Here is a 24,621-nt window from a genome sequence, read left to right on the forward strand (position 1 = left end):
GTACTACTTCCACGTTTTAAATTTTGCCAATCGAATTTCTCAGGTTTCTTGCATTGTTCTTTTAATTTATTCCTATGTAAAAAATGCACACTCATAAACCACGTTCTCACAGGTGAAAATGGCTAGACTCATTAATATATCACATTATAATACAATACACCATAATATAAAATTTATTAAAAAATTTCCACGCTTTCACTTCCTTTCTAAGATTTAAAAGAGGTTTATCAATAATTAATTATGTGTGATTTCCTATTATTCTATCAAATAGTAAAGTAGATGTTCCCTAATTTAATTAATAATTAATAACTTAATTTACAAGTCAATACTTATATCCATGCCCATAATGAGGTATTTGCCTACTTTTATAATAATTATGTCGAATCATGGCTAATATTTAGTATAAATGCCAAGCAATTTTTGCCAAAACTTAGTGATCCTATTTCGTATCTGTCAACATCAAAATAATATACTGAATTTTTATTTTAACCATATTTTTATATTAATAACTATAATATAACATAAAGTTTATAGCAAGATTATTTAAAATTTACATAATAAATATTGGCCATGCGGCATACGCGTCGGGTCTGCTTATACCTTAATAATGTCGTGTGTTCCAGGTTGAAATCCTGGGTCTGGCAAAAATATTGTTAAACATTGTTTTTCAATTTGTGTTTGGAGTCAGAGTTCGTACCTAATAGTTTGAGCAAGTGGCTAACATCTACTTTCCGTTGTTTATTATAAAATATAATACCTAGTTATTACGAGTATTTTTGTATTTTTATTATTAATATATTATTATAGTTATGAAACCCCTACTACGAGTACTAACTCAGGCTGCTTATTTAATAAACCAATTTCATTACGGACATTCTGCTTAAATGTAGTGTAATAAATAATCTAATAGACTAGTTCATGGGTATTTACATTAAACGGTAAACATATTATGTAGGTACATACACCCCTCATTTTTGATATCGACTTATTGTGTCGTGATATATCGTCTATAATATATCGAATAAAAATTACGTCAAATGGATTTGTCAACATAATACTTACTTACATGTAACAACATTTTCGACTTGATATTTCAATTTCCCTCAAATTGTATTTAAATGAAAATATATTATTGCACCGAATCTCACAAATCTCCGTCTTTATATCACCAGAAATGAATGCGTACAACCAAATAAAGAATAAAATATTTTCATTGTGAAATATGATTAGAATAACATGTTCCCCCGACTCATCTGTTCTACATAATACCTATACCTAAGCCAAAACAATATTCTACGTGGAATATGAAATCGTTCAATCGGAATCGAAGAAATATACGTATACATACGCGAATGTAATAACGACGAATATTTATGCATTTATGTGTAAATGTTTTCTTGAAATGATTATAAAACCGAATATTAAGAGGCGTTCAATTTTATTGCTAATGTAATGTCACGTGGCATCGTGTGTAGTAATTGTTTCTTTTTTAACACTACAACTATTGCAGGCCATGATGGGTCCAATGACAGTAGTGTAGTTAGTAATATAAGTAAAACAATAACAAACACCCAAGTTTTGAGAAAATCACATACATATAATTATTGTTACCTCACCGGGTCGAATCCGGGCCCCCGAAAGAAAGGCCAGCGCCTTGCGCACTGGACTACGATGGTTAAGGAGATAATACCGGACCTGAGACCCGAAGTGGTAAACTGGATTAGTTTAGTCAAAAAACGGAATTAAAAATGAATGCGATTTTAATTCAAACATAAGTAGGTACCTAATAAATTTTATAGGCATCTACATATATGGTGCTATAAAGATTGGCAGACATAAATAATTCCTACGAGAATTTAGTTCTTGTCTCGATTGAAAAAATTAAGTTTTAATATACAAACACTTTACCTGTCAGGCCCAGATTTTTTTACAAACTAAAGCACACCAGCCATCGATGTCGCAAATAAATTTAGTATGGAACCAATCTAATCTACATAATTTTCTTTAGTCATTCCATCACAGATTCATTATCTGTTAAAAAATAATAATTTATGTATAATATCGGCTTCGATAGTCATCTAAAGATTTACACGCATATATTAATCCTCATCGATGGTTGAGGAACCAATCATATCATCTCCAGACTCGACAAGTGTTATCCTTAGACGCTGTCACCACAGCGTCTCCCATGTAACTGAACGCACAGGAAAATACTTCCCCTCGGTGCCCAGACAAAACCTGCAACATACAAAATAATCAATATAACAATTACTATAAAATATAATTTAACGGCTGACGTACGCCACGCCACGTAGGTCCAAATGGAGCTTTTATGGTATTTTCAGAGCATAAGCCTGGACATTCCTTAGCCGGCTCGCACATCACAACTCGCCTCGTGTGCCTGACCGCCATAAATCAAAACTTCCGAGAACGGGCAGCCGGTGTTCCATGATAAAACCTCGCACATCTGCCTAGCGACATCGACATTCGCCACATCGCGGCTGCTCCGAACGCGGCGACAGTCTGGAAAGAAATGGCCGATTGTGCGGCTGTGCGCATGCGCGGAGTCGATATTGGCCGATGTCGACATGCAGGCTCTGGCCAACGCAACTAGACGCATGCAGCAGCGTCGCAGTTGCATCGGCCAATCTGCGAAGCTCCATTTGATAAGTTTGTTTCTTGGTTTACGATGACGTCACATCGACGAATTCGTCGTAAGACTCATGCGGCGAGTTCTGATGTGCGAGCCCTCTTTAACGTTGTAGATAATCTATTTATATAATTGTGAACCCTTATTATCCTTTATATTTATTTTAAGCATTTGATGACTGTATAAAGTATTTTTATTACATGAAATAGTATTCTTTTAAACCTCTCGCTCTAATGTTTTAGAATATAATCATACTATATGAATATCCATGTGCAGTGGTGTTAAGATTTTTTAGATTTATTAATTTTTAAACGCAGTTATAAATCCATTAGTAAAATTGTTTGCTATTTAAATAATAGAAATATTTACGATAAAAAAATATATTTATAATCTCTGTGATCCCAAATTTAAAAAGAATTAGGCATTTTATTACTCAAAAAATGGGCACGTCTGATTATACGCTATGTCTATGTCCATTCAAATGTGATAAAACATCACGAATAATGATTGTTTTATAATAATTATTTACCTAAGAATAAGGTAGTATTTTTTTGAAATACGCCATTTCTATTGGCATTTCCCAGTGGTTAAACTACAACATACGGCCGTAGCCATAAATTGACAAACGATATCTTAAGTAGGTATCTGATCATGTTAACGCGCGTGTTTGAACATGCAGCTAACCGAAAAAGACGATTTTTGTCGGTTCGGTAAATGTTTATTAATGAAAGAATATTTTTTAGCAATCATCTACTTATAGGTACACAAGGGTTACATTGAAGAAACCTTATATTATTAGTAGGTAATAACTAGCTGTTATTCAGTACGTTTTACGTCCAGTAATCTTACTTATTAGTTACTTAGTATTATAGAGATGTTAAAACGTACTTAAGTAGATTAGGAAACATTGATTTTTTTTTATATTCTAAAAATAGCAAATACATGGGTACAACAATAATACAATTGTTACAATATAATAATTATTATTATAGATAGGTACCCATTGTATGCAAATAGGCATTCACCAGACCTTCCGTATTTTCCAGAAGCATTATCCAATACCTATGTAATTATGTATGGTTATGGTTAAGTAAATGCACTTAAACTAAAATTTAAATGTTATCAATGAATGAGCAGCCTCGCGTAGCCAGAACAAAGCAATTTATAATATCTTTCAAATGTACATGAACATATTGCGAAAACGTTGTAAAGGTTAATTTAAGACAAATTACATTTTAAAGTTTCTTTTTAATTAATACCCACCTAAGTAAAACTAACCTGCATTAAAAGGGGGTTTTTTAGTCGGAAATAAACTTAGAATTTAAACGAACCCACATTACTATTACATAATATTCTATGATTATGTTTATGTTTATCATTAAAATATAGTTTATTAAGTTTCTCTTACGCAGCAAAGATATTTTTAAGTATTCATAGTTTTAATATATTTAATTTATTTTATTAAAAAAAACATCGATTTTTTTCTAAAAAAAATTGTATATAACTTCATCGAATCTAATTTCGGTACCTTGAAACACGATTTAATTCGGGTTCGTAAAATTTTCCATTTCGAGCGCGAAATTATGGATATATAGATATCACTTACCTAATACATAATAAAACACCAAAAATATGTGGATACGGAAATAATATAAACGTAGCGAACGATAATGAATCAGATTAGATATTTCATTGTATAGCTTAATACTACGTAGTAAACTTGCAATATTAGACCTTGCGTCGGCGATAGCAAGCAATTTTCCGCTACAAGAGAGAAAAACAACAAACCTGATTGCAGTTTCCTGTTTCGGAATTCCAAAGTCGAGCCGTCTGATCTGCGGAAGCCGTCAACAGACACGAACCCCCAGGACTAAAACATACCTACAGACAAAATTTGATAGGTAGAAAAAAAATTACCTATCTAATAGATATTTTACCCGAATATAATAAATTAATATTAACAATATTAATATTTTTTGAATTTCTGGTAACAACCGAAAAATAAACACATGCCTTTGAAACTTCTTCAGTGTGACCATTCATGACAACCATTTCCCGGAAATCGGTGGTGACATCGTAAATCCTACTAGTACCATCTACTGAGCAAGTGGCTAAACGTTTTCCACACCAGTCAAAGGACACATCCAAAACCTGCGGAAAATTATATTTTCTATCACATTGGAATCAAACCACTGTTTGTTGACTGAAATTTCTTGTGATACATTTAGCAGCCACTATAAATAATTATTGTATGTAACTATGTGTAATCATAATTAAGTATTATACTCGTATTACGTGCACATGCCTAAATAATTTTATAATTTCGTAAATTTGCTTTTTAACGAATTCTTACTATGTAAATTAAAAATTATTAAATTAAATGACAATCATCATTATAAAATTTTGCAAGCATTCATTTGTATTCCACATAGAACGACATCTATTAAAAATACGTCCGTTAAGACTAGAATTAAGAGACATCCTGACGTCGGTTAAGAATCAGCTTGGTACCTTGATTCAAACCACCAAAGCTAATTACCAAAATTAACGCAATTTGTGAAGCGCTTCAGCTGTATGGATACTAGTTAATAATTTAGTCATAATTAGGTAGGATGATATTGGCTCAATTGGTATAGGACATTGGACGGAATCCAATGGATGCGGGTTCGAGTCCCACCTGGTGACGTATTTTTTTCAAAAATTGTATTTATTATGTGTAAAAATATAGTAATGCATATAACAAATCTCAATATTTTTCATATTAACGCATAGGTTATACAAATTATTGCGCTTCGATTTTTTTTCAACCATATCTGTGAGTAATAAGGAAAAAGATCATTAATTAGTACACCTACTGAAAAGTATTAAAAAAATTCTAGGTTCAAGAATGAGTGACTAAATAGGCTATGAGAGATTGCACATACTTTCTATTATTCTGAAATAATCAGTGGTGTAGTGAGTAGTAACAGTGACCCAGGACTTTTTTTTATTTAGCACTACACCACTGTAAATAATTATTAAGCCTAAATAAATAATATTAAATGAAGGGTTCAAAAATACCATTTTCCAATACTGACTTCTGAGCAACTTTTCTCAAACTCAGGTTTCATAAATACATACAATAATGTAACATTTTGCCAATGTGGAAAGCAGTGCCAACAGCGGTTTATGGCATCTATTATTCCTTGATTTTTCATCAAATTTTACTAATATAATTAAGAAGTTTTATAAAGATTAATTATTATTAAAATTAATTACAAAAATTAGTCACGAAATGATAATTTAAATTATATTATATTCTACGAATCATTTTTATTAGTTAATTGCTATTTCGGTTGTAACAGCATTCCAATAACGGTGTTACAACCGAAATAGCAATCGACTAATAAAACAATCTGTAGGATCTAATATAATGTAATATGTTATCATTTAGTGAAATGGAATTCCACACTAACTCAATATTAATAAATTAGTTACCTCATCCATGTGCCCACTAAGGGTAGCTAAGCATTTTTGTGATCGGACATCCCAAACTCGAGCTGTTTTATCAAGTGAACTACTGCCCACTAGATGGCAGTTCCAATTATAAACACAATTGGATATTTCAGCTTCATGACCAAAAAATGTGACAACCCGCCTAAATAAATAAAAAATAGTCTTTATAACTCAAAACATAATTCAGCAGACCTATCCAAGTCGTCATGTTTACTATTAACACAAAATTTCGCATAATATTGCCATAGTAATTCTTAATTATGAACAAACATTTCAAGTACTAAATTTCATGTTGTAAATATAATGCATCACCGTAAGTTTTGATAGTTTAAGCAGGAAATAAGAAAGAGTGGCAGGGGCACCGAGCAAGAAAAGATAATATTATAAAATGCATGATCTAAACACAGTCAGCTATTGCAATCATAGATAATACACACATTAGCCCTGCCTACTTCCTAAACACAGGACGAAATCACACCAGCAGAGCTTAAGGGTTTATATCCTAATGCATAGTTATACTTGAGTGGTTAAGTGGGTAAGTAACATTTAACAACTCTGCATTTGACCATAAGCGGTTCAACTATAACAGTAAACAAGACTGGTAAACTGGGTGTATAAAATATTTAATTAAAAAAAGAAATTAAGTAATCTATTGGTAACAAGAGATTTATAATTTTATATATCTACAGTAAGAAACACTTCAATAGTGATAAAATACAAATTTACTTATTACTATTTTGTATACAATTTTATAAGAAACAACCAACTTAAATCTGTTTTTACAATTGCTGGTATCAGACCTCTTTCCGGTAATTAAAAAATCCACAAAGCCATTATGTACATATTTTCTTCATGATGATTAATTCTTCTTTAAATAAAACAGAATTAAGCACTTACTCTTTTACTCGTATGTCCCATATGGATATTGTTCCATCAAATGAGCCCGTAACAAGTTGTTTTTCAGCAGTATTATTGAAATGTATTGCTATTATTTCCGCTGTGTGCCCAATCAAAGGTAAAAACTCCTGTCCTGAAATATTGTACATTTTTTTGTCATATAATTTTTTATAGTCAACGATATTGAAGACAGCGTCCTCTGTTAGACGGAGTCTAAATATATTAAAATGAAATTTTTAAAAAGTGTTAATGGAATCATATTCAAATTTGCTGCGAGCTATTTTGTAGTCAACTTCACACTATTATTGCCCACATCTGTTAAAAACTTGTTAGCATTTTAACACTATTTTAGATACACTCAATCAGTCTATTAAAACCATTGCATAATAATTAACACAATCACTGTGTAACTTTTAATTAATTATTAATTACCACATTTAAATAACATGCTAATTGCATATAATTGCAGTTTAACGGGGACACGGTAGCCGTGTCGTCCGCGTCGAACGAGTTAATCATATACTTTTAAACCATGCATCTTGCACTTGAATGTTATTGTTTTATTAATCACTATATTCAAGATCAATTCAAACATAAAACATGACATTTTACTAAACTTATACTTGTAATCATCACATTGACATCAGAGACATCCCGTGGGGGTAGGCAGATTGAGCGTCGCTTGGGGGCGGCAAATCAAGGAGAATCATTTGGTATACAAGATAGAAATAGCTACCTAAACTTAGTAATAATGAAAATATCTTTCCTTTAAATAAATCAGATCACTGCTTGGAAACAAAATGTATTAATTAACATAAAAGATTTAACAGGACTCTATTTTTTTGTTGGGTTCGCGATGTCTAGTTTACTTCCGTTGCCTTTCGACGTACTTGGTGACCGGAAACGACACGCGCACGGATGATAAAAAATACTGTATAATAAAAGGAGCGGCATATTGGCGCTGCCCAGGGGCAGCATTTTATCTAGGGACGTCACTGATTGACATTATAATGCAAATATTGACTATGAAAAGACAGATCTCACAGTGCTATAATAAATGCAATGCTAATAACAAATAAATAATCTCAGTGACAGTTCGGAGTATAGTATTAGGTACCCAGTAATATCAATAAATTAATGTTATGTTGTAAAATCCTTATTTTAGAGAACAACTGGGTACCTATAACATAACAGATTTAGTTTATGTCTACCTGTGGCAGTGTGAAATACTCTTGCTGTATGGTCCATGGATGCAGTTGCAACCAGATCCCCATTTGAAGAAAATTCTGCTGCAACTACTTCTGCTTGATGTCCCGACAAAGTCACAAGACATTCTCCAATTGTAGGATCCCATATTTTCCCAGTCTTGTCAAACGAGCCAGTTACAATTCGATCACTAAACTTAATTTATGATTGAGGATATTAATGCAAACACGTTATTGTGGGATATTATCATGACAAATATCTAATTATTGAATTAATTGAAGATACTCTATAGCAGGGATGGCGAACCTATGGCACGCGAGATGATTTTTCATGGCACGCGAATGTTTCATTTTGAAGAGAAAAGATATTACTACTATTATATTATTTATTTTAAAAATAACGACGGCATAGGCATGTGTATTTTCTTCGTTTTTTCATATTATGTTTACCAATCGATGCGCAAATAGAAACGACGAAATTCATGCATAAATGACAAATCGCATTGTATAAAAAATAGCAGGCTGCCGCAATTAATTATCGGCAGTCATTCAAATATAATAACTGCTTGTTATTTTGACTCGAACATAATTTCTAAAAATGGATAACTGTTCAATGATGGAGACTATAATATTAAAGAAGAGTGGTTCAAATGCTTCCACGATCTCTTTGAGAATTTTGAAAACAAGACAGAAATATTCAAAGAATAAAAGATATGCCTTCGGTTAGAAATACGGTGAAACATAGAATATTAAGAACTTAATTGTAATTTTTAAACTTTTTTAATGGAATTCTTAAAAACTATTTTTTTAGAAAACTTTTAAAAACCTTTTTTTCGCCACGAAAAACTGCTTGGCACGTAAGACAGTCGAAAAATATTATTTTGGGAAAATTTGGCACGCAATCGTAAAAAGGTTCACCATCCCTGTTCTATAGATTCGATTTATTCGATCTATTTTGAATGTATTTATGATACACACTATGCTTCTAGTACGGTCATTTAAGAATATTTAAAAACTTTCTATCTTTAGGCAGGTAATCCAAAGATTTGTACCTTTAGAGATTGCCATTAATTATTGTCAGTCGATAGATAGCAGTAAACATGAAAGCAGCGCTTGAAATGGAAAATTTTATGAATTGGAGCGCTCGATAATTTTATGAAAATATTAACTTAGTTATCTAATTTTATGTGTGTTATATAAAAATGTGTTTTAGATTTTTTTGTTATATGGCCTATTTAGCTCTGACATTCGAATTATTTTTTCCACGAAACGGAGTGATAATTTTGGAGATCTTATGAACCGAAATGGCGCTCCGGTTCATTTTGAACGCTGCATAAAAGAATGACTAAATGCTACCTACACATTCAAAATAAGTGATTCACTTACATTGTGGTTTCTACAACAAAGTTGATCAAAAGTGAATATTCTAACAAGTCAATCCATAAGTAAGATGTCATAAATAAATACTGACCAGGTAGGATAGTTGTATGAGACAGAGTAGACCACATTATTATGACCAGTGAGTGTTTGTATATCTTCTCCCGTATCGATATTCCATATCTTACAAGTCCTATCATAACTACCCGTAAGGCAACTGGAAAAATTAAGAATACAAAATACACAAAATTTATTTGTTTGTAATTTTCATAATAGTTAAAAATGTGTTTAACTCGAAATCCTTTTTATTTATATTTACATCATGAAACATGTAGATACATCATGGAAACCGTAGAATTACGAGTGATATTGGCGGGAAGATGAAAATTGATAGTTGCCAGTATAGACGGATTGTAAATTAACTCATGAAGAAATTAAAAGATGCCTTAAAAGATCAATCACTTTTGGGTAGACAAGGATTGCATTGATAGCATGCATACCCATAAGAAAAGAGTCAGAATTTTCTTTTATTGTCATTATCATAAGGAAAGATGTCCTCGAGTATAAAAATTTAAGAAATCCATTATGGGCTCGATCCAACTTCAATATGTGGACAGACCTGTGAGGTCTCCAAGTAATGCAGACATATTCTAGAATACCTACCACAAATGATGCATATAATGTACACAGCACTCAGATATTCTCGAATGATCTTGAAACCCTCATAACATAACAAAACCAAGCATTTTTCTAGTTTTAGTACTGATGTGAAGAATGTGCTGAATGAAAGTGAACTTTGCATCATACAATACACGCAAGTCCTTTACCTCAGTTATTCTACCTCAAATTATACCAGACAATGTGTGAGGGGACGAACTTGCACGTTCAGGGGCTTTATTTGGACTGATTGATGAAATAAAATACATTTTTAAATCAAAATTTCCAATTAATCGTGTTTTGTATTTCCCTCATTAGATAACACTAATAGCATTTGCGCCTGTACACGTGCATGGATTTACTGGCAGCAATAGTGCGTATTCTAAACTATCGTGATAATAACTGTATACATATAAAAGTCCTGACTGTCTCATTCTTCAAGAGTGAGCGAGACACGATGTTGTCATTTTATGGTTCTATTTGACAGGTAGTGAAAATCGTTCATAGTTCGTATTTTTGTCGGCAGGTTTGCCACTGCACAGGCGCAGATCGCAAAAATCCCAACTATCGCATAAAAATTCAGAAGCTCCTGAACTTTTTTGATTCATGCATGCAATATTGCAACTGCAGGATAATACATGTTTACATGTACATTTTCTTGTTATGGTCGCGATAATACTTACTGTCATTCACGTGTAAACGGTGTATAACACTCCAATAATAAGCATATCATTCAATATTTTATAGGAAACATAGGTACCTAAAAATAATATAATCATGTTGGCTTGAGTGATGCCGACTGTACTATAATTATAGTTCAGTACACACAATACACAGAATGTTCTTGTACTATAGTTTTTTTCAGAAATACTATAATTTTTACACATCTGTTCTATAATCAAGAGAGAAAGATGGCAACATTTGTTGGCTTACTTATTCCCCTGTTTATCGAATGCCACGTTAGTAAGAGGCAGTAAATGTGTTTGCAATGTTTTGTAAATATAAAATCTCTTTCCAGAAGGTCCATCGTCTTGCAACTTTGTCTTTAGAATTACAATACAAGACTTGAGCTGGGTGATTACATCAGTGGTTATCAATGGCTCTTTATCTGATATCTCTTTTGCAACAGTGTCAACATTTGATCTGAAATGAAGTAAAGATACAGCATAAATAAAATTGTATATGCATCAATTATTGAAATTTAAAAATATATTATATGTTAAAGAGAGACTATGGCATATTACATCAGTAAATAAATAAAAATTTAAATAAGGTAGTAGAATAATTAATATCTACTATTATCGTGTATTTAATATCGATTCAACCTTAAGGACTGAATTATTATATTATTACATAACTTGCACCAAAATCTTACTAATAAAAAATATACTTACAGTGCAGATAAATCTAGTAAGTCCAACACTTTAGTTTTAGTGGATCCTGCTTGAATATATTCCAGAATAATGCCTGGTGGATGATAGCGAAGGTGAAATTTGGATAGTTTCATAATCTCCTAACAGATTAAACAAACACAGAACCTCTTTGACAATAGTTTTATTAGTTTTCAGTACATGAGTCTTTTGAATTTAGAAATTATATCAATGAAGTTTGTTGTCATGGAAACTATTTTAATTTCCAGTGGTGTAACAAAATATTTTCTCACATAGACACAAAACAATACTTAAGTACCTGGACAAATCAAAAAAAAATGTGTATAAGGAACCTCATAAGACATTTTAGAATTGTACCTAATATAGGTATGCCATAAATGACCTTATGGGTATCTTCAATTTCTTTTTCTGGTTGAAAATCAAAGTACCTACTTTGAGTACCTATCTCCCTAACATGTCCCAGCGAAGACCTGCTTATGTCAATGGATTTCTTCTTTCATCCATTAATACCTCTTGGGGTACTTCCATTTCTTCTAGTTGAATTTCTGCTAACATATTATATAGATATAGAGACTGATAACTATAATTTGAAGTGCGCCAGTCGGAAGACCTAATCGCTTGCAATATATCAGCATAACTCACACCGCGACACTTGCGCCTAGGTCATGCCTTAAGTTATAATTAATTATCGGTCAATAAATTTATGTTTGAAATAATAAGGATATATGGAAGGGATGAATAGGTATCTATAAAAAAAACTTGATTTCATATCATTGATCTGATATTAATTATTTTGTATCTTTATGATATTTTTGATGGTCCCAACATAATGATTAAATTTAATTATATTAATTGTATAATTTCAATATCTTTATATACCTATAATTTTTCTACTCAATTTAGGTGGCCTCTTGGTCTAGGGGTATGATTCCTGCTTTGGGTGCAGGAGGTCCCGGGTTCAAATCCCGGAGGGGCCCACTTTTTAGTATTTTTGTTATATTTCAAAAAAAACTTGAACCAAATCATGCCAACCGGTAGTCATCATTCGTATCTTATCAACTGAGCAACATTATAAACAAAATCATGTTGTCAATTGAAAGATAATAAGACGGCAACATAGTTCCCTGTAATATCTTACTACTGTAAAAAAATATTTGTACAGAGATGGCGCCACCAGTACAGCAGTCTATTTTCAATAATATCTACGTCGATACAAAGCCAACTTCACGTCAGTTTGGAAACACAGCTGTGCGCGTGTTGTGCGTTTAGTTGAGGTGAGTCGATTTGTTGCTGTTACGTGGATTGTATAGGACAAAATATAGTCGATTGCTCCCGTTGGTGTCATTGTGTTTAACGGTAAATATTAAATACCGGATAATTATTTTCATCTGTTAATCGGTTATGTGAAAACGAATCCGTGATAATTCATGAATCCTAATAATCGTATAGTGAGTGCCTGTGTTGTGACATAAAGAAAATACAGATTTAGTGGATGAAGTAGTGTTTTGAGGACACAAAGGGGATAAAAATCGTGTTCGAGAGGCATTGACCCCCTAGGTAAGTTATTTAATACCTATTTATATTTATTTATAAATCTAAATTGTTTTCTGGTGATGTATTTCTATTCTGACATTAACTCCGGGATGCTCCATTTTATATGTGGGTACCGTTTCTGTTATGTATTGAAATCGATTTGTTTACTTCACTCAATGCTATGTTCAAAATCATATGATTCTAGCAACATACATATAAAATAAATAATTTACTTAGAATCATACAGGTTAAATAGAATATTGGATCAATTTTACCAAAGAAAACATGTTTTTGTGATATAATATATCACCTTTTAATCGATGATGCTAGGTATTTATATATTTTTTTGTAAGTAATAGCTGGTCTATTAATCAAATAAGATTCTGATTTGGTTAGTACCTAACGTACTAACAAAGTTATTAGAAGAGGATTTGGTTGTTTTGTACAATGTTCAAAAGTCGCACGCTATGAGGGGGAGTCCTCGGCTATAATGTCTATGGATCCAGACCCTCATCTATAGGAAGGAAAAAAGTCAAAAAAATATTGCTTATGTTTAATTCTTCTTCTTCGGGACCTTATGACTGAAGACAGTGACGTACCGTGGGGGTAGGCAGATTGAGCATCGCTTGGGGGCGGCAGTTACTCGAAGGGCGGCAAATCGAGCAGAATCATTTAGTATACATATATAGAAATAGCTACCTAAACCGAGTACTTAAAAACGAAAATATCTTTCCTTTAAAAAATAAGCTCACTGGTTGGAAACAAAATGTATTAATTAACATAAAAATTTTAACAGGACTGTATTTTTTGTCGGGTTCGCGATGTCTAGTTTACTTCCGTTGCTCTTCGAAATCCTTGGTGATCAGAAAGGACGCGAGCACGGATGATAAAAAAATATTTTATAAAAAATGGGGCAGCATTATGGCGCTGCCCAGCGGCGGCATTTTGTCCTAGGGACGTCACTGACTGAAGATCGTGACCCGGATGATTAAATTTGCCAGTCAAGTAGGTAACCTTTTCTACCGTTTAGTTTCAACCTCTGCATTCTGCGACATTAAACCGTGTCAGTGAAGAATCTGTGACTTTCTTGATGTCCATCCATCTGGATTTAACTATTCCTCATCCTCTCCGACCTTCGACCTGACCAAATCCCACGAGATTTTTTCAGGTTGTCACCGTCCCTGCAATAAGTATAACCAAAAAATTATATATATATATATATAACGCAAGAAAATCCGTCGCAGGCAAACTAAGGAGAGTTTGTCTTGAATCTAAAGCCCACTTTCATGGAAGAGTTTGTTCATTTTACCATCAACAAGACTCTCAGTATCTGTCTCCTGCACCACAGTTCAAATGCACCCAATCTCTGTATCTTGGCTTTACTGTTTCTCGTTACTTGTTCTTGGGTCTCAATGTAGGTACATACACAAATTGGGAAGGCAGGAGACCTTACTGCACCTATTTTAGTCTCTCATTGGTGTCTAACGTTTTACCAAATTGGTTGTGCTGTTCTAATTTACTCCACCACTCATACAGTTTATAAAGAGATACCCTGAACTAGATCCGAGTCAAATATATTTGATAGTCACCTCCGTCTTTCAGCAGCAGACCGGCTTGGTTCATAGAATTGTTACGATCTATGAAGATCAGTTTCTTCCAACCGTATTAAAATAAATGCTTACTTTTAATACAGGCTGCATGCTTAGAAGATAGGACAGTGCGACGCGGACAACACATACACCTACTTGAGATAATATAGGTATCTTTCAAATTATTCACATTTTGTAATTTTCATTAGACGTCTGCAATGCGAAAAAACGTCTCGAAATCTTGGATTTTTTGCATTTCACTGAATTTTCTACTTAAATGGAGAAATCAAATAGACATCGTGCCGGAACTAAAATGTCATTGTATATGTAAGTACAATTGTGTGATCGTATCTTTAATAAAACTCAGCGACATTGGTGGCGGTCTATCACACAGGTTAAATGTCACAAGGGGTCTTAGATTAAAGAATCAATGGGCCCTCTAAACCTCTCTCAGAATAAGAAAAATTAAGATATGTAACATATGGATAACACTTGGAGCGAAGTACCTACTTACTAACGATATTTATTTGAAGATCAATGGTCTCTAAACAGCGTAAGACCGTGCGAATTGTTCAGAAACAAGTCGCAAATGGATCTTTGCAACCCGCTCCCCCCATGGAGTTTTTTGGTGTATTGAATACATATAATATATTAGAATAATATGACCTGTCACCTGACATGTAAAAATATTTACTTAAATATACCTATCCAGTAATTTGTAATACTATTACTTGATATTCTTTCGAAATTACACTTGTTTTAATTAATAGAAACTGGTTGTTGGTAGAGTGAAGAATAATATAATAATAATGTATTGTATGGATATTCGATATTTATACAAAAAATGTTCTTCGACTAAAACACTCATACCTATCTCGATATAATCCGAGTGAAACTGCGTAGGCTGTTTTCCATGTGGCCGTCAAATTGTCCACAGATTGTGCAACCTGGATTTAAATTTAAACGCGCGATCGTGATTCGACATGTGCCCACTGCCTCCACTCAATTATGTGCCCAATTTCTTTCTTCTCGATCGGCCGACTGTGAACGGTTGCCACACGGTATCGCTAACCAGCCACAACAGTGCACGCCTGCCAGCGCGCTGCATCCACGATTCTCAAGCAATCTTTAAAATATAATAAAACACGGTGGTTTTAGAATTACAAAGTATTATGTGTACGAAAGGAAAAAGGTTTAAGTAAGTCTAAAATCGCTACATTTCGGGAGACTCAAAAGAAGATTGAGTTTTGGTCAACCATATTATTTGAACTTCTTGTTATTTGAACATTACCAGCGGCGCTGGTTCGACTCGTCCATTTTCTTATGTACATATTATTATGTATACTGTATAGGTAGGTACATAATATCATGTACATAATGCATTTAACTTGCCATGCTCAACGCATGTTTAAATTTTCGGTTTTATCTCTTCTTCGTTCAAGATCCATGGCTTCTGTCAAATGTCCTAGTTATTTCTCTCTTTAAATTTATCTGAGGTACCCACAGTGTCCTTCACTTCGGTCGTGTAAGTGACATCCTGCCTTTCGACCTGCTTTATAGACCATCCATCGACTGAAACCGTACGCGGTTTAGAACCGTGAGCCATACTAAACTGATGTTTTCTGTTCATGGAAATATATTTTCCTAAAGTATATTATAAGCAACTGGTCGTATCCAGTTATACCATACACTTACATTTTACAAACTTAGTGAACATATATTTATTTAGATGAACAGAAATCATAAGTTTAGTATGGCACATGGTTCTAAACCGCATATGGTTTCAGTCTATGGATGGCCTCGTAGACTCTTTCTTCCATCATCTTTCTTTTTGGCGTTGAGACTTGGACTACAAAGAAAAAAGAAAGGCGTCAAATTGATTCCTTTGAGATGTGGCGTTTGAGGCGCATGGTAGGGTAGGGATTCCGTGTACGACAAAGATGACAAATTTCTCCTTTCTGTACGAAATAAACCTGAAAGACATGTTCTCTAAAATATGTGAAATACGAGGGTGGGTCAATAAGTCCTTAGAAAAGCCGACAGGTGGCGCGACTAGTACTGTATGCGGTTTGTTTTCATGCAGCGGCACTACCGATTCAGTATGCTGCGAAGTTTCAATCAGATTGGTCGGGTTGTTGTGTGTTTCTCGTGTTAAGTGACCAAAGATTAAAGTTGAGTGAGATAATTGAGGTTACAGGGATCTCAAAAGGTAGCGTCATTTCTATTTTACACGACAAATTGGGCATGAAAAAAATTTCTGCAAGATGGGTGCCGCGTTTGCTCACAGTCGACAATAAACGCAATAGGGTGGTGGCCTCTAAAGCCCTGTTGTCGCTCATGCAACGCAATCCGGATGAATTTTTTCGTCGCTTTGTGACTGTAGATAAAACATGGATACACCACTATACTCCCGAGACGAAAGAACAGTCAAAGCAGTGGATTGCGAAAGGCGAACCATGTCCAAAGAAGGCGAAAACCGTAAAATCAGCTGGTAAGGTTATGGCTACTGTATTTTGGGATGCACGTGGAATTATTTTCGTTGACTATTTGGAAAAAGGAAAAACAATAACAGGGGATTATTATGCATCTTTATTGGACCAGCTAAAAAACAAAATTGAAGAAAAACGGCCTCATTTAAACAGGGAAAAAATCCTCTTTCATCAGGACAATGCCCGTGTTCACACATGTTTACGATCAATGGCTAAAATTGAAGAATTGAAATTCGAATTGGTCGACCACCCACCGTATTCGCCAGATTTAGCCCCCAGTGACTTTTTCCTTTTCCCAAACTTAAAAAAATGGCTAAGTGGACAACGTTTTTTTTCAAATGAAGAAGTCATCGATCGGACAAATGCTTATTTTGAGGACCTTCCGAAAACTTATTTTTCTGACGGTTTAAAAAAAATTGAGAAACGTCTAACCAAGTGTATTGAGCTCCAAGGAGATTATGTTGAGAAATAAAAAAAAATACAAAAATAAAAACTGTTTTAATGCTTTTTTCTAAGGAATTATTGACCCACCCTCGTACATAAGCGAGAAGAGAAAACATGTAATTCAGCGTTCGTTTAATTATTATTATAAACTATCAATGCTCGACATTCTGGTTGTTACAGTTATCCCCAATTATTTGGTCTCGGATTCGATGACTAGAAATATATAAAACTATCTTTTCTCCATAATTTGATTGGCAGTCAAATCTAACTATAATTTTTGGAATATTCGGTGAAACGTTATTAAGTATACATATTTAGGTAAGTACCTACTCTATAGAAATCGTATATTAAAAAAAATAGTTTTAGGAGCTCTTGTATCTCTTATACTGCGTACGCCGTGTCCTCAAACACGGAGGGAATATGAAACATGCCGTAATACCAAAAAAGTCGTTTATGCAATGCTGCAATGTTTGTGAATTTTATTTTCACGTTTTATGTGATGAAATGTATTAACTGTGTAGGTACCACGTATATTCGTATCAGGAAAATCTGAATAGGAATACGCACATCTTATAAAAAATCAATTCTCTGAAAATAATATCAATATCTATGGATCGAAAACGTAAATTGATTGAATATGTAAGTATCTCAAAAGTAGACTTGGTGCACATCTTACTATTTTATTTTGTCAATGTTGGTATGTGCCCAAAGGAGGCCGGTGTGAGTGGGTAGCACGAAAACTGCAATAAAGTCATTTTTAGCAACTAAAATTAGCTTCATTAGCACAGGTAATTAATTAATCAACCTAATGATTACTATTTTATTAATAGGTCTGAAGCCAAGAAAAATATTCAGAGTGCCTAGGTATATAATATACCTACATTCATTGAACTCATCTTTGGCTCCGCAATCCAGAGCGTGTTTTCAACTATTCAGGTAGTAGATTTCATCTTCGACTTTCCGCCGTTCTCAATATGAGCATCGACGCCGACACCATCAATGTCCATCGAATCTCAGACATCCAACTACTCCTTGTCCCTTAGGGATTTCGCAAAACATCTGCTCGCATGACTCGTCGTTATGCATGCACGTGCCCTGGTACGGAAGTCGTCCAATACGGCGTGTGATGCTTTCATTTTTTTTACAACGTACACAGTTCATGATTACGTCTTATACGTCACTCTCCGTCAACCTTAAATTGGGCAATAGGTTTTTAGCAGGATTTTTCTCTTGAAAATTTAATACATTACTTATATTGATTATATTATATTTATTGATATTATATTATATTGATAAAAACCTCGCGAGGCAAAATGCTCAGTCAGTCAGTACGCGACTCGCCCGAGGAAAATGCACGTGCCGCCTCGCCCGAGCATTGCCTCAACCGATCCAATCGTTGTCGGTTTATCGATGCTCAAAGGTGCTGCGTGCGGCTGCCTCGCGTGACGTTAATTTTGTTGCGAGCTGGACCGCGAGCTTCCTCGCGTAGCGATTTTCACGAAGCAAACGCCCGAGGCTGCTCGCTCAGTCAGTACGCGCCTATGATTAATAAAATGATAATATACTTGAGTACTTATGTAATTACGCAATAATGATTTTTATAAAATTTAAAACGCATAACGAAATATTGGAATAAGCATTTTAATACACAAAGTTTCTATAATATTAAGGCGATACATAGTAAGTTGAAAATTTTTTTCATCGTAAAATTAAAATTAAAAACAAACGCAGAATAATACTGTGATATTAGATCGGCGCAGGCGCTGATACGCTGCAGGTGTTCTGGCAATGGCATGCTCTGGTTATTTTACTGTAGGCAATATTTAACTACAAATTCTTTAAATTGCACTCGTGCTGTTATCAAATTTTATTATTTTTTAAAGTTAATAGTCTTTCGCTTTCGCTATTCCAGCCAACAATTTGCAAAAAAAAATGTAGGTCTGTGAGTTCGTGGCTCTAAATTTGTATTCGCTGGATCCATTGACTTATGAAGTCAATGGCCGGGACCGACGATTAATATGCAGTTAAACCAATTTGATTCTTGAACGTAAATCTACTTAATTATATTCTGTATTAATTAGTGGTCAATTCCCTGACAATGCAAACTTTACACGTTATAAACCGCCTTGTAGTTAGTTATAAACCTTCTCAAATCGTACCAGACGAAACTGGTCCTAACCATTATTAACGTATTACTTAAATATTCGTGTGTGTTAATCCAGTGATAGTTATAATGATAATAAGTCCCTACTTATACATTTTCATACAAAAGTCTTATAATAAATTAAGTCTCGTATGTAAATACAATACCTAGTGTCATTATGATTTCATTAACATATAGGTACATATGGCTCAAAATATTTAAGTTAAAACTACGAAATCGTATTGTAAGTCTCGGGTACTTACCACCTACGAATTTCAAATTTCTTAGTAAATAATGATTGATGACTCCCGCTGGGTGTCGAATTTAAAAAAAATCTAGTAGGTCATATTATTAAGTATATCTGCGGTGTTTTCAAAGTATGTAGATCATGTTTTTCTAATTGAGTAGGTATATTTCCATCATTTATTTCTCAATCGTTGTATTTATTTTTAATTCATCCCAAACCTGCAAAACATCCTCAGTCATCGTGATAAATAATATAAAATATAATGTCATAAAAAATAGGTAAGTACTAACATTATAAAAAATGTTGGATGAACATTTTCATGCAAGAATGTTTTTTTCTGCTTATTTGCTTTGTAGAGCGAAAAAAATATGTCGAAATTTGTGCTTTCATTTTTTTAGCGCCGTATGAATATTCATGTTGCAGTCTCCTTACTGTTTGTTCTACCTTCCTACTCAAACGATTCACTTTTCACTAAACTATTGCTACCTACTGAAGACTGGACATTATGACGCTATGTAGTCAACATGTTATTCGCGATAGTAAACATATTGATTGCTTCCAAAGATATTATGTATCTATATTACAATACAAATAATTACAAGATAAAAAGAACTTTTTATATACAACGTTTTTAAATTTTCTGTTGAATCATATATACTTGACTTGCTAGCTTAAACGATCAAAAAAAATTGTACTTGATAGAAGTAATACTGAAATGTCATTTTGACATTCATATTGATTTCCATAGTAACGCACGTATATATTAATAATTTAGTTGCTAGGACCCCAGACCCCTAGCAACCAATAATAGTGGATTGGATTACGGATTTCTTCCGAAATAACTTTTCATACAAAACAGAATTAACTGAAAATGAATTCAATTCTACTTAAAGTTGGCTAAAAGTATTTTAAAAAAATGCATTGGCATCGTGTTCTGATATGTTCTAAAAGTTTCAAATGTCTAGCTAGTCGGGAAGTTAGTTAAAAATCGATTGCAAGATTTGTACCGTACAAAGAACCACCGGACAAATAAGAATACGAGCTAAGAAAAACGTTGTAATTGTAAAATAGGTAAAAGTTTAATTCATTTGTTGATCCAAACGTCGTATACAATTGGGTCAAGTAAATGAATATCGTAAGTATTTACTTGTACTGATTTTTCAAAAGTTAAAGCAGTATGCTCATAAGCAATTTCTTCACCTTTGTTTCGAAGTTCTCAGTGCGATCCATAGTATACTATTATATTTACAATACAGCGAAAAATATAATATGCTATGAAAATATATAGAGACGTGCTACTTAGTATAATTATTTGTACTACAGAGGCAGTACTACAAATTTAGTTTTTGCTTAATATCTGTTTCATCCGAAATAGCTATAGGCGAGAAAACTAATTAAGTATATAGGTATAATGTAAACGTATAATATTTTAAAATGAAATTTCACCATGTACTTAGGTACCTACATATTTTTAGTGCACGATGTTAATGATGCACTAAAAATAGAAACGAATTAATTTATTATATTTCCACTTGAACATAGTAAGTACCTACTTATCTAGTTTTTTTAGATTTAATCAAATGTAGGTATATACATATCTTACGAGATATTACATGATATATCTCAGTCTATACCTTTGATCAAAATTAGACTAAAAGTCCAAAAATAACACTAGGAAAAATGCAATTATTTAAGATTTTTCATACCTTTAATGTTGAGTGTACCTAATTACGGCTTTAATGCATTTCGGGTATCTGGTAGATTCAAAATGTGAATTCGGCCTGACAGATGGAATTTTGTTAGATTTTCTGTACCTGCATCATTTTCGACAAACTTGGACTTAGCCACAATAATAATGCTTTCGAAAGTACAAAGCGTCGCAATTCATTTTTTCTGTCGACTTTCAGCCACGCAACATTCGAATCAGTCAATTACACTGGGATATTTATCGTATGTGAGGATACCAACGATCCCACTGTTTACAAATGCTAATGCCACGTATGGTCAAGTTCATTGATGCGATTCTTTTAACGTTTCAATAATTATCATAAAGCATAATTAGAACACCTTATTAATTTTTTAGCTCTCGTAATGAAGATGGTCGATAGATAATTATTTAAATAGGTACTTAACTGTTATTAGAATTATCTCTCAATTCCTTACACCAATGCTGTCCTTTCTCCGGCAGAAGTAATTCAAAGAATTTTGGAATTTTTAAGATAAGTTTGAATAAAAAAAAATGATTTAATTTAATGTATTTGAAACGCTATGCACTTGGCACGACCGTGTGATATTATGTACGTGTGTAGAATGCACGTGACATCGAACCTGAGCGTTCATAGGGGACGCTCTACAGAATTGCCCTTGAGAATTGAAAATATGATTTTTTTACATGTGGTCCGGAATTGTTGCTCTACTGGTAATATGCAAAGGTCGCCGACAATGCTTTGGTCTAAAGTAATAATAATGATCTCTTATTTAATTTAAATCATAACACTGTCAAAGTGTATAAAATATGGGGTGACCAAAAAATGATATCTTCTAATATACGTAAATGTTACTAAATTCAATTTGTTAATCAGGTGTTTGGTGGAAAACATTGCAACCAATATGATGGATAGCCACGATATAAACTTAATAATAATATATTAATAACGTTTTAACCTGAAATTGTCCGAGAGGATGTTGAAATACATATCTACCTACATCTTTATTTCATGTGCTATCCAAAAAACATTATTAATGAATAGTATTTATTTTGAATATGTAAGACCTATTACATAACTATTTAAAAAAAAAATGGGTACATATTGTTTAATTCTAATGCATATTTAAAAAAAAAATTAATATAGTGATGTCTGTTTATTATAAAAGTGACTTTTTATTAAAAGAAATGAAAATATAATTAATTATATTTTCATTTCTTTTAAAATGGAATTCTACCAAGTAAATGCTAACTCAATTAATGACTTTTTATTACTTACCCGATTAGTTTAATTAATTTAGTCTGACACTTTTACAAACAAGTAACGCAACTTTACTTTTAGTTGGTAGGTACAATAATTATTAATTAATAAAAGCCAATGCAAGAAATAATTTATACTCATAAAAAATGGTCACCCATAGATTTTTTTTATTCAAAGCTAGCGATCGCAGAGAACAAGACAAAAAAAACTGCCGACTTTATCGAATCAATCACCCAGGGCTGTCGAAGACGTCTTACTTGTTTTTATGATAAATTGTTTTTAATTGTGTGCAATTTGGCGGGAAAATATAATATATACAGTTGCTCACCATTCGGTTATCCCATGAGCTGGGTTTTGTTTACTCTTTTGCTGACATCCTACAGTTTTATCTGATATTATAAAAGTCACACAGTACAACAGTGTTTAAATCTAATATGTAATTGCACCGGTTTAATTAAAAACTATAACGAAATTAACATTTTAATGATTTACAGATTTTCCTATGTTATATCAACTTAATAGCAATTTTAATGAGACCAGATACATATTACGATATATCCAAAATACACATCATCAGATAATGTGTGAAATATTTTGATAAGCAAAAAAATAAGAACAATACAAAAATAACATAACATAATCAGCTAGTCTTTTCATAATTATTTTAGATGAATGTTGTATGCCGTTTGACGCTTGGAAGTATGTAATTATTCCATCTGTACAGTAAGCTATTTTTAACTTTAAATTTTTTGACAGCCCTGTATTCGTTCGGCGGGCTTCAGGTTACGTCGCATACATGTTATGTTTGAAGGGAATAATAATAATGATATTCGTTCGACCGAGAATTGTAATTAATAATTATTGCGTTTCTTAAAATAAATCCCCGATGGTTAGAGGTTTTTGAGGTTAGACTGAATTAAAATGACGTCCTTTCAACGCTGAGGTTTATTTCTGACTAAACTATGAATGACCTTGTTCCTGTTCAGCTGAGTCTTAAAGTCTGGGGTCTCATTGACCCCAACTATAATATTCGCTTTTAGTATGTATGTCTGCTCGGTCTGCTCTGATCCCTGTCTACCCACCCTATCTCGAATACATTCTCTCACTTTATTACTAGCATTCTCTTATATTATTCGTCGTGCTATTTTTAGATATTGTGAAATTTCTTCGCTGAAATTGATGCTGTCTCACACTAACCTTGCTCCAATATAGGTAAAAAGATTTGTGTGTTCATGGGTGTAACTGGCTATATTATTTATTTATTTATTTAAGAATACAAAACATTGTGGACATAACAAATCTAAATTCAAGACGTACACAACATGAGATTTACATTATAAGTCAAACATTACCCTTACAAGAGAGAAGAGAATATAGAAAAAAATATATATACCTATATAATAACAAAAAAAAAAAAATCAAAACATACTTAAGTACAATTTAATACAGAAAAATATAATTTTTGAGAACGAAAAATGTACTTACAATTTTATACAGAAAAATACAGTTTCAAAAATAAAATGCAAAGTACATCATTG

General features: G+C 33.0%; 2 protein-coding genes and 1 non-coding gene across 4 annotated transcripts in view; 2 read left to right on the plus strand and 1 right to left on the minus strand.

Moving 5' to 3' along the window:
- Window positions 1–1,727: 1,727 nt before the first annotated feature.
- On the minus strand, window positions 1,728–11,788 carry LOC147071984 (uncharacterized). The gene is made up of 9 exons (XM_085947435.1): window positions 11,676–11,788; window positions 11,215–11,424; window positions 9,719–9,841; window positions 8,254–8,438; window positions 7,043–7,175; window positions 6,128–6,287; window positions 4,664–4,801; window positions 4,439–4,531; window positions 1,728–2,238 (listed from the first exon to the last, which is right to left on the minus strand). Exons 1-9 carry the CDS (start codon window positions 11,786–11,788, stop codon window positions 2,134–2,136), a joined length of 1,260 nt encoding a protein of 419 aa, XP_085803561.1. The 3' UTR covers window positions 1,728–2,133.
- A 789-nt stretch (window positions 11,789–12,577) lies between these two features.
- On the plus strand, window positions 12,578–12,649 carry TRNAP-UGG (transfer RNA proline (anticodon UGG)). The gene has a single exon. It is a non-coding gene; the product is annotated as a tRNA-Pro (tRNA).
- A 299-nt stretch (window positions 12,650–12,948) lies between these two features.
- Oatp30B (Organic anion transporting polypeptide 30B) overlaps window positions 12,949–24,621 on the plus strand; it is a 184,333-nt gene continuing 172,660 nt past the window's right edge. For both annotated transcript variants that reach the window (XM_085946622.1, XM_085946623.1), the window contains exon 1: window positions 12,949–13,229. The gene's annotated coding sequence lies outside the window, so the exon portion shown is untranslated. The remainder of the gene's footprint in view (window positions 13,230–24,621) is intronic.

This window comes from Rhyacophila brunnea, unplaced genomic scaffold, assembly GCF_057557595.1.
Source record: "Rhyacophila brunnea isolate RB1 unplaced genomic scaffold, BYU_Rbru_1.0 scaffold_2, whole genome shotgun sequence".
Classification (NCBI taxonomy): Eukaryota; Metazoa; Arthropoda; class Insecta; order Trichoptera; family Rhyacophilidae; genus Rhyacophila; species Rhyacophila brunnea.

Excerpts from the sequence above, each read along its gene's own strand:
- LOC147071984 (XM_085947435.1), bottom strand. The coding sequence starts at position 11,788 with ATGAAACTATCCAAATTTCACCTTCGCTATCATCCACCAGGCATTATT. Across the intron at positions 11,425-11,675 it reads TTACTAGATTTATCTGCACT|ATCAAATGTTGACACTGTTG; the intron begins GTAAGTATATTT and ends ACTTCATTTCAG. Across the intron at positions 7,176-8,253 it reads AGTATTTCACACTGCCACAG|GACAGGAGTTTTTACCTTTG; the intron begins GTAGACATAAAC and ends ACAATATTTCAG.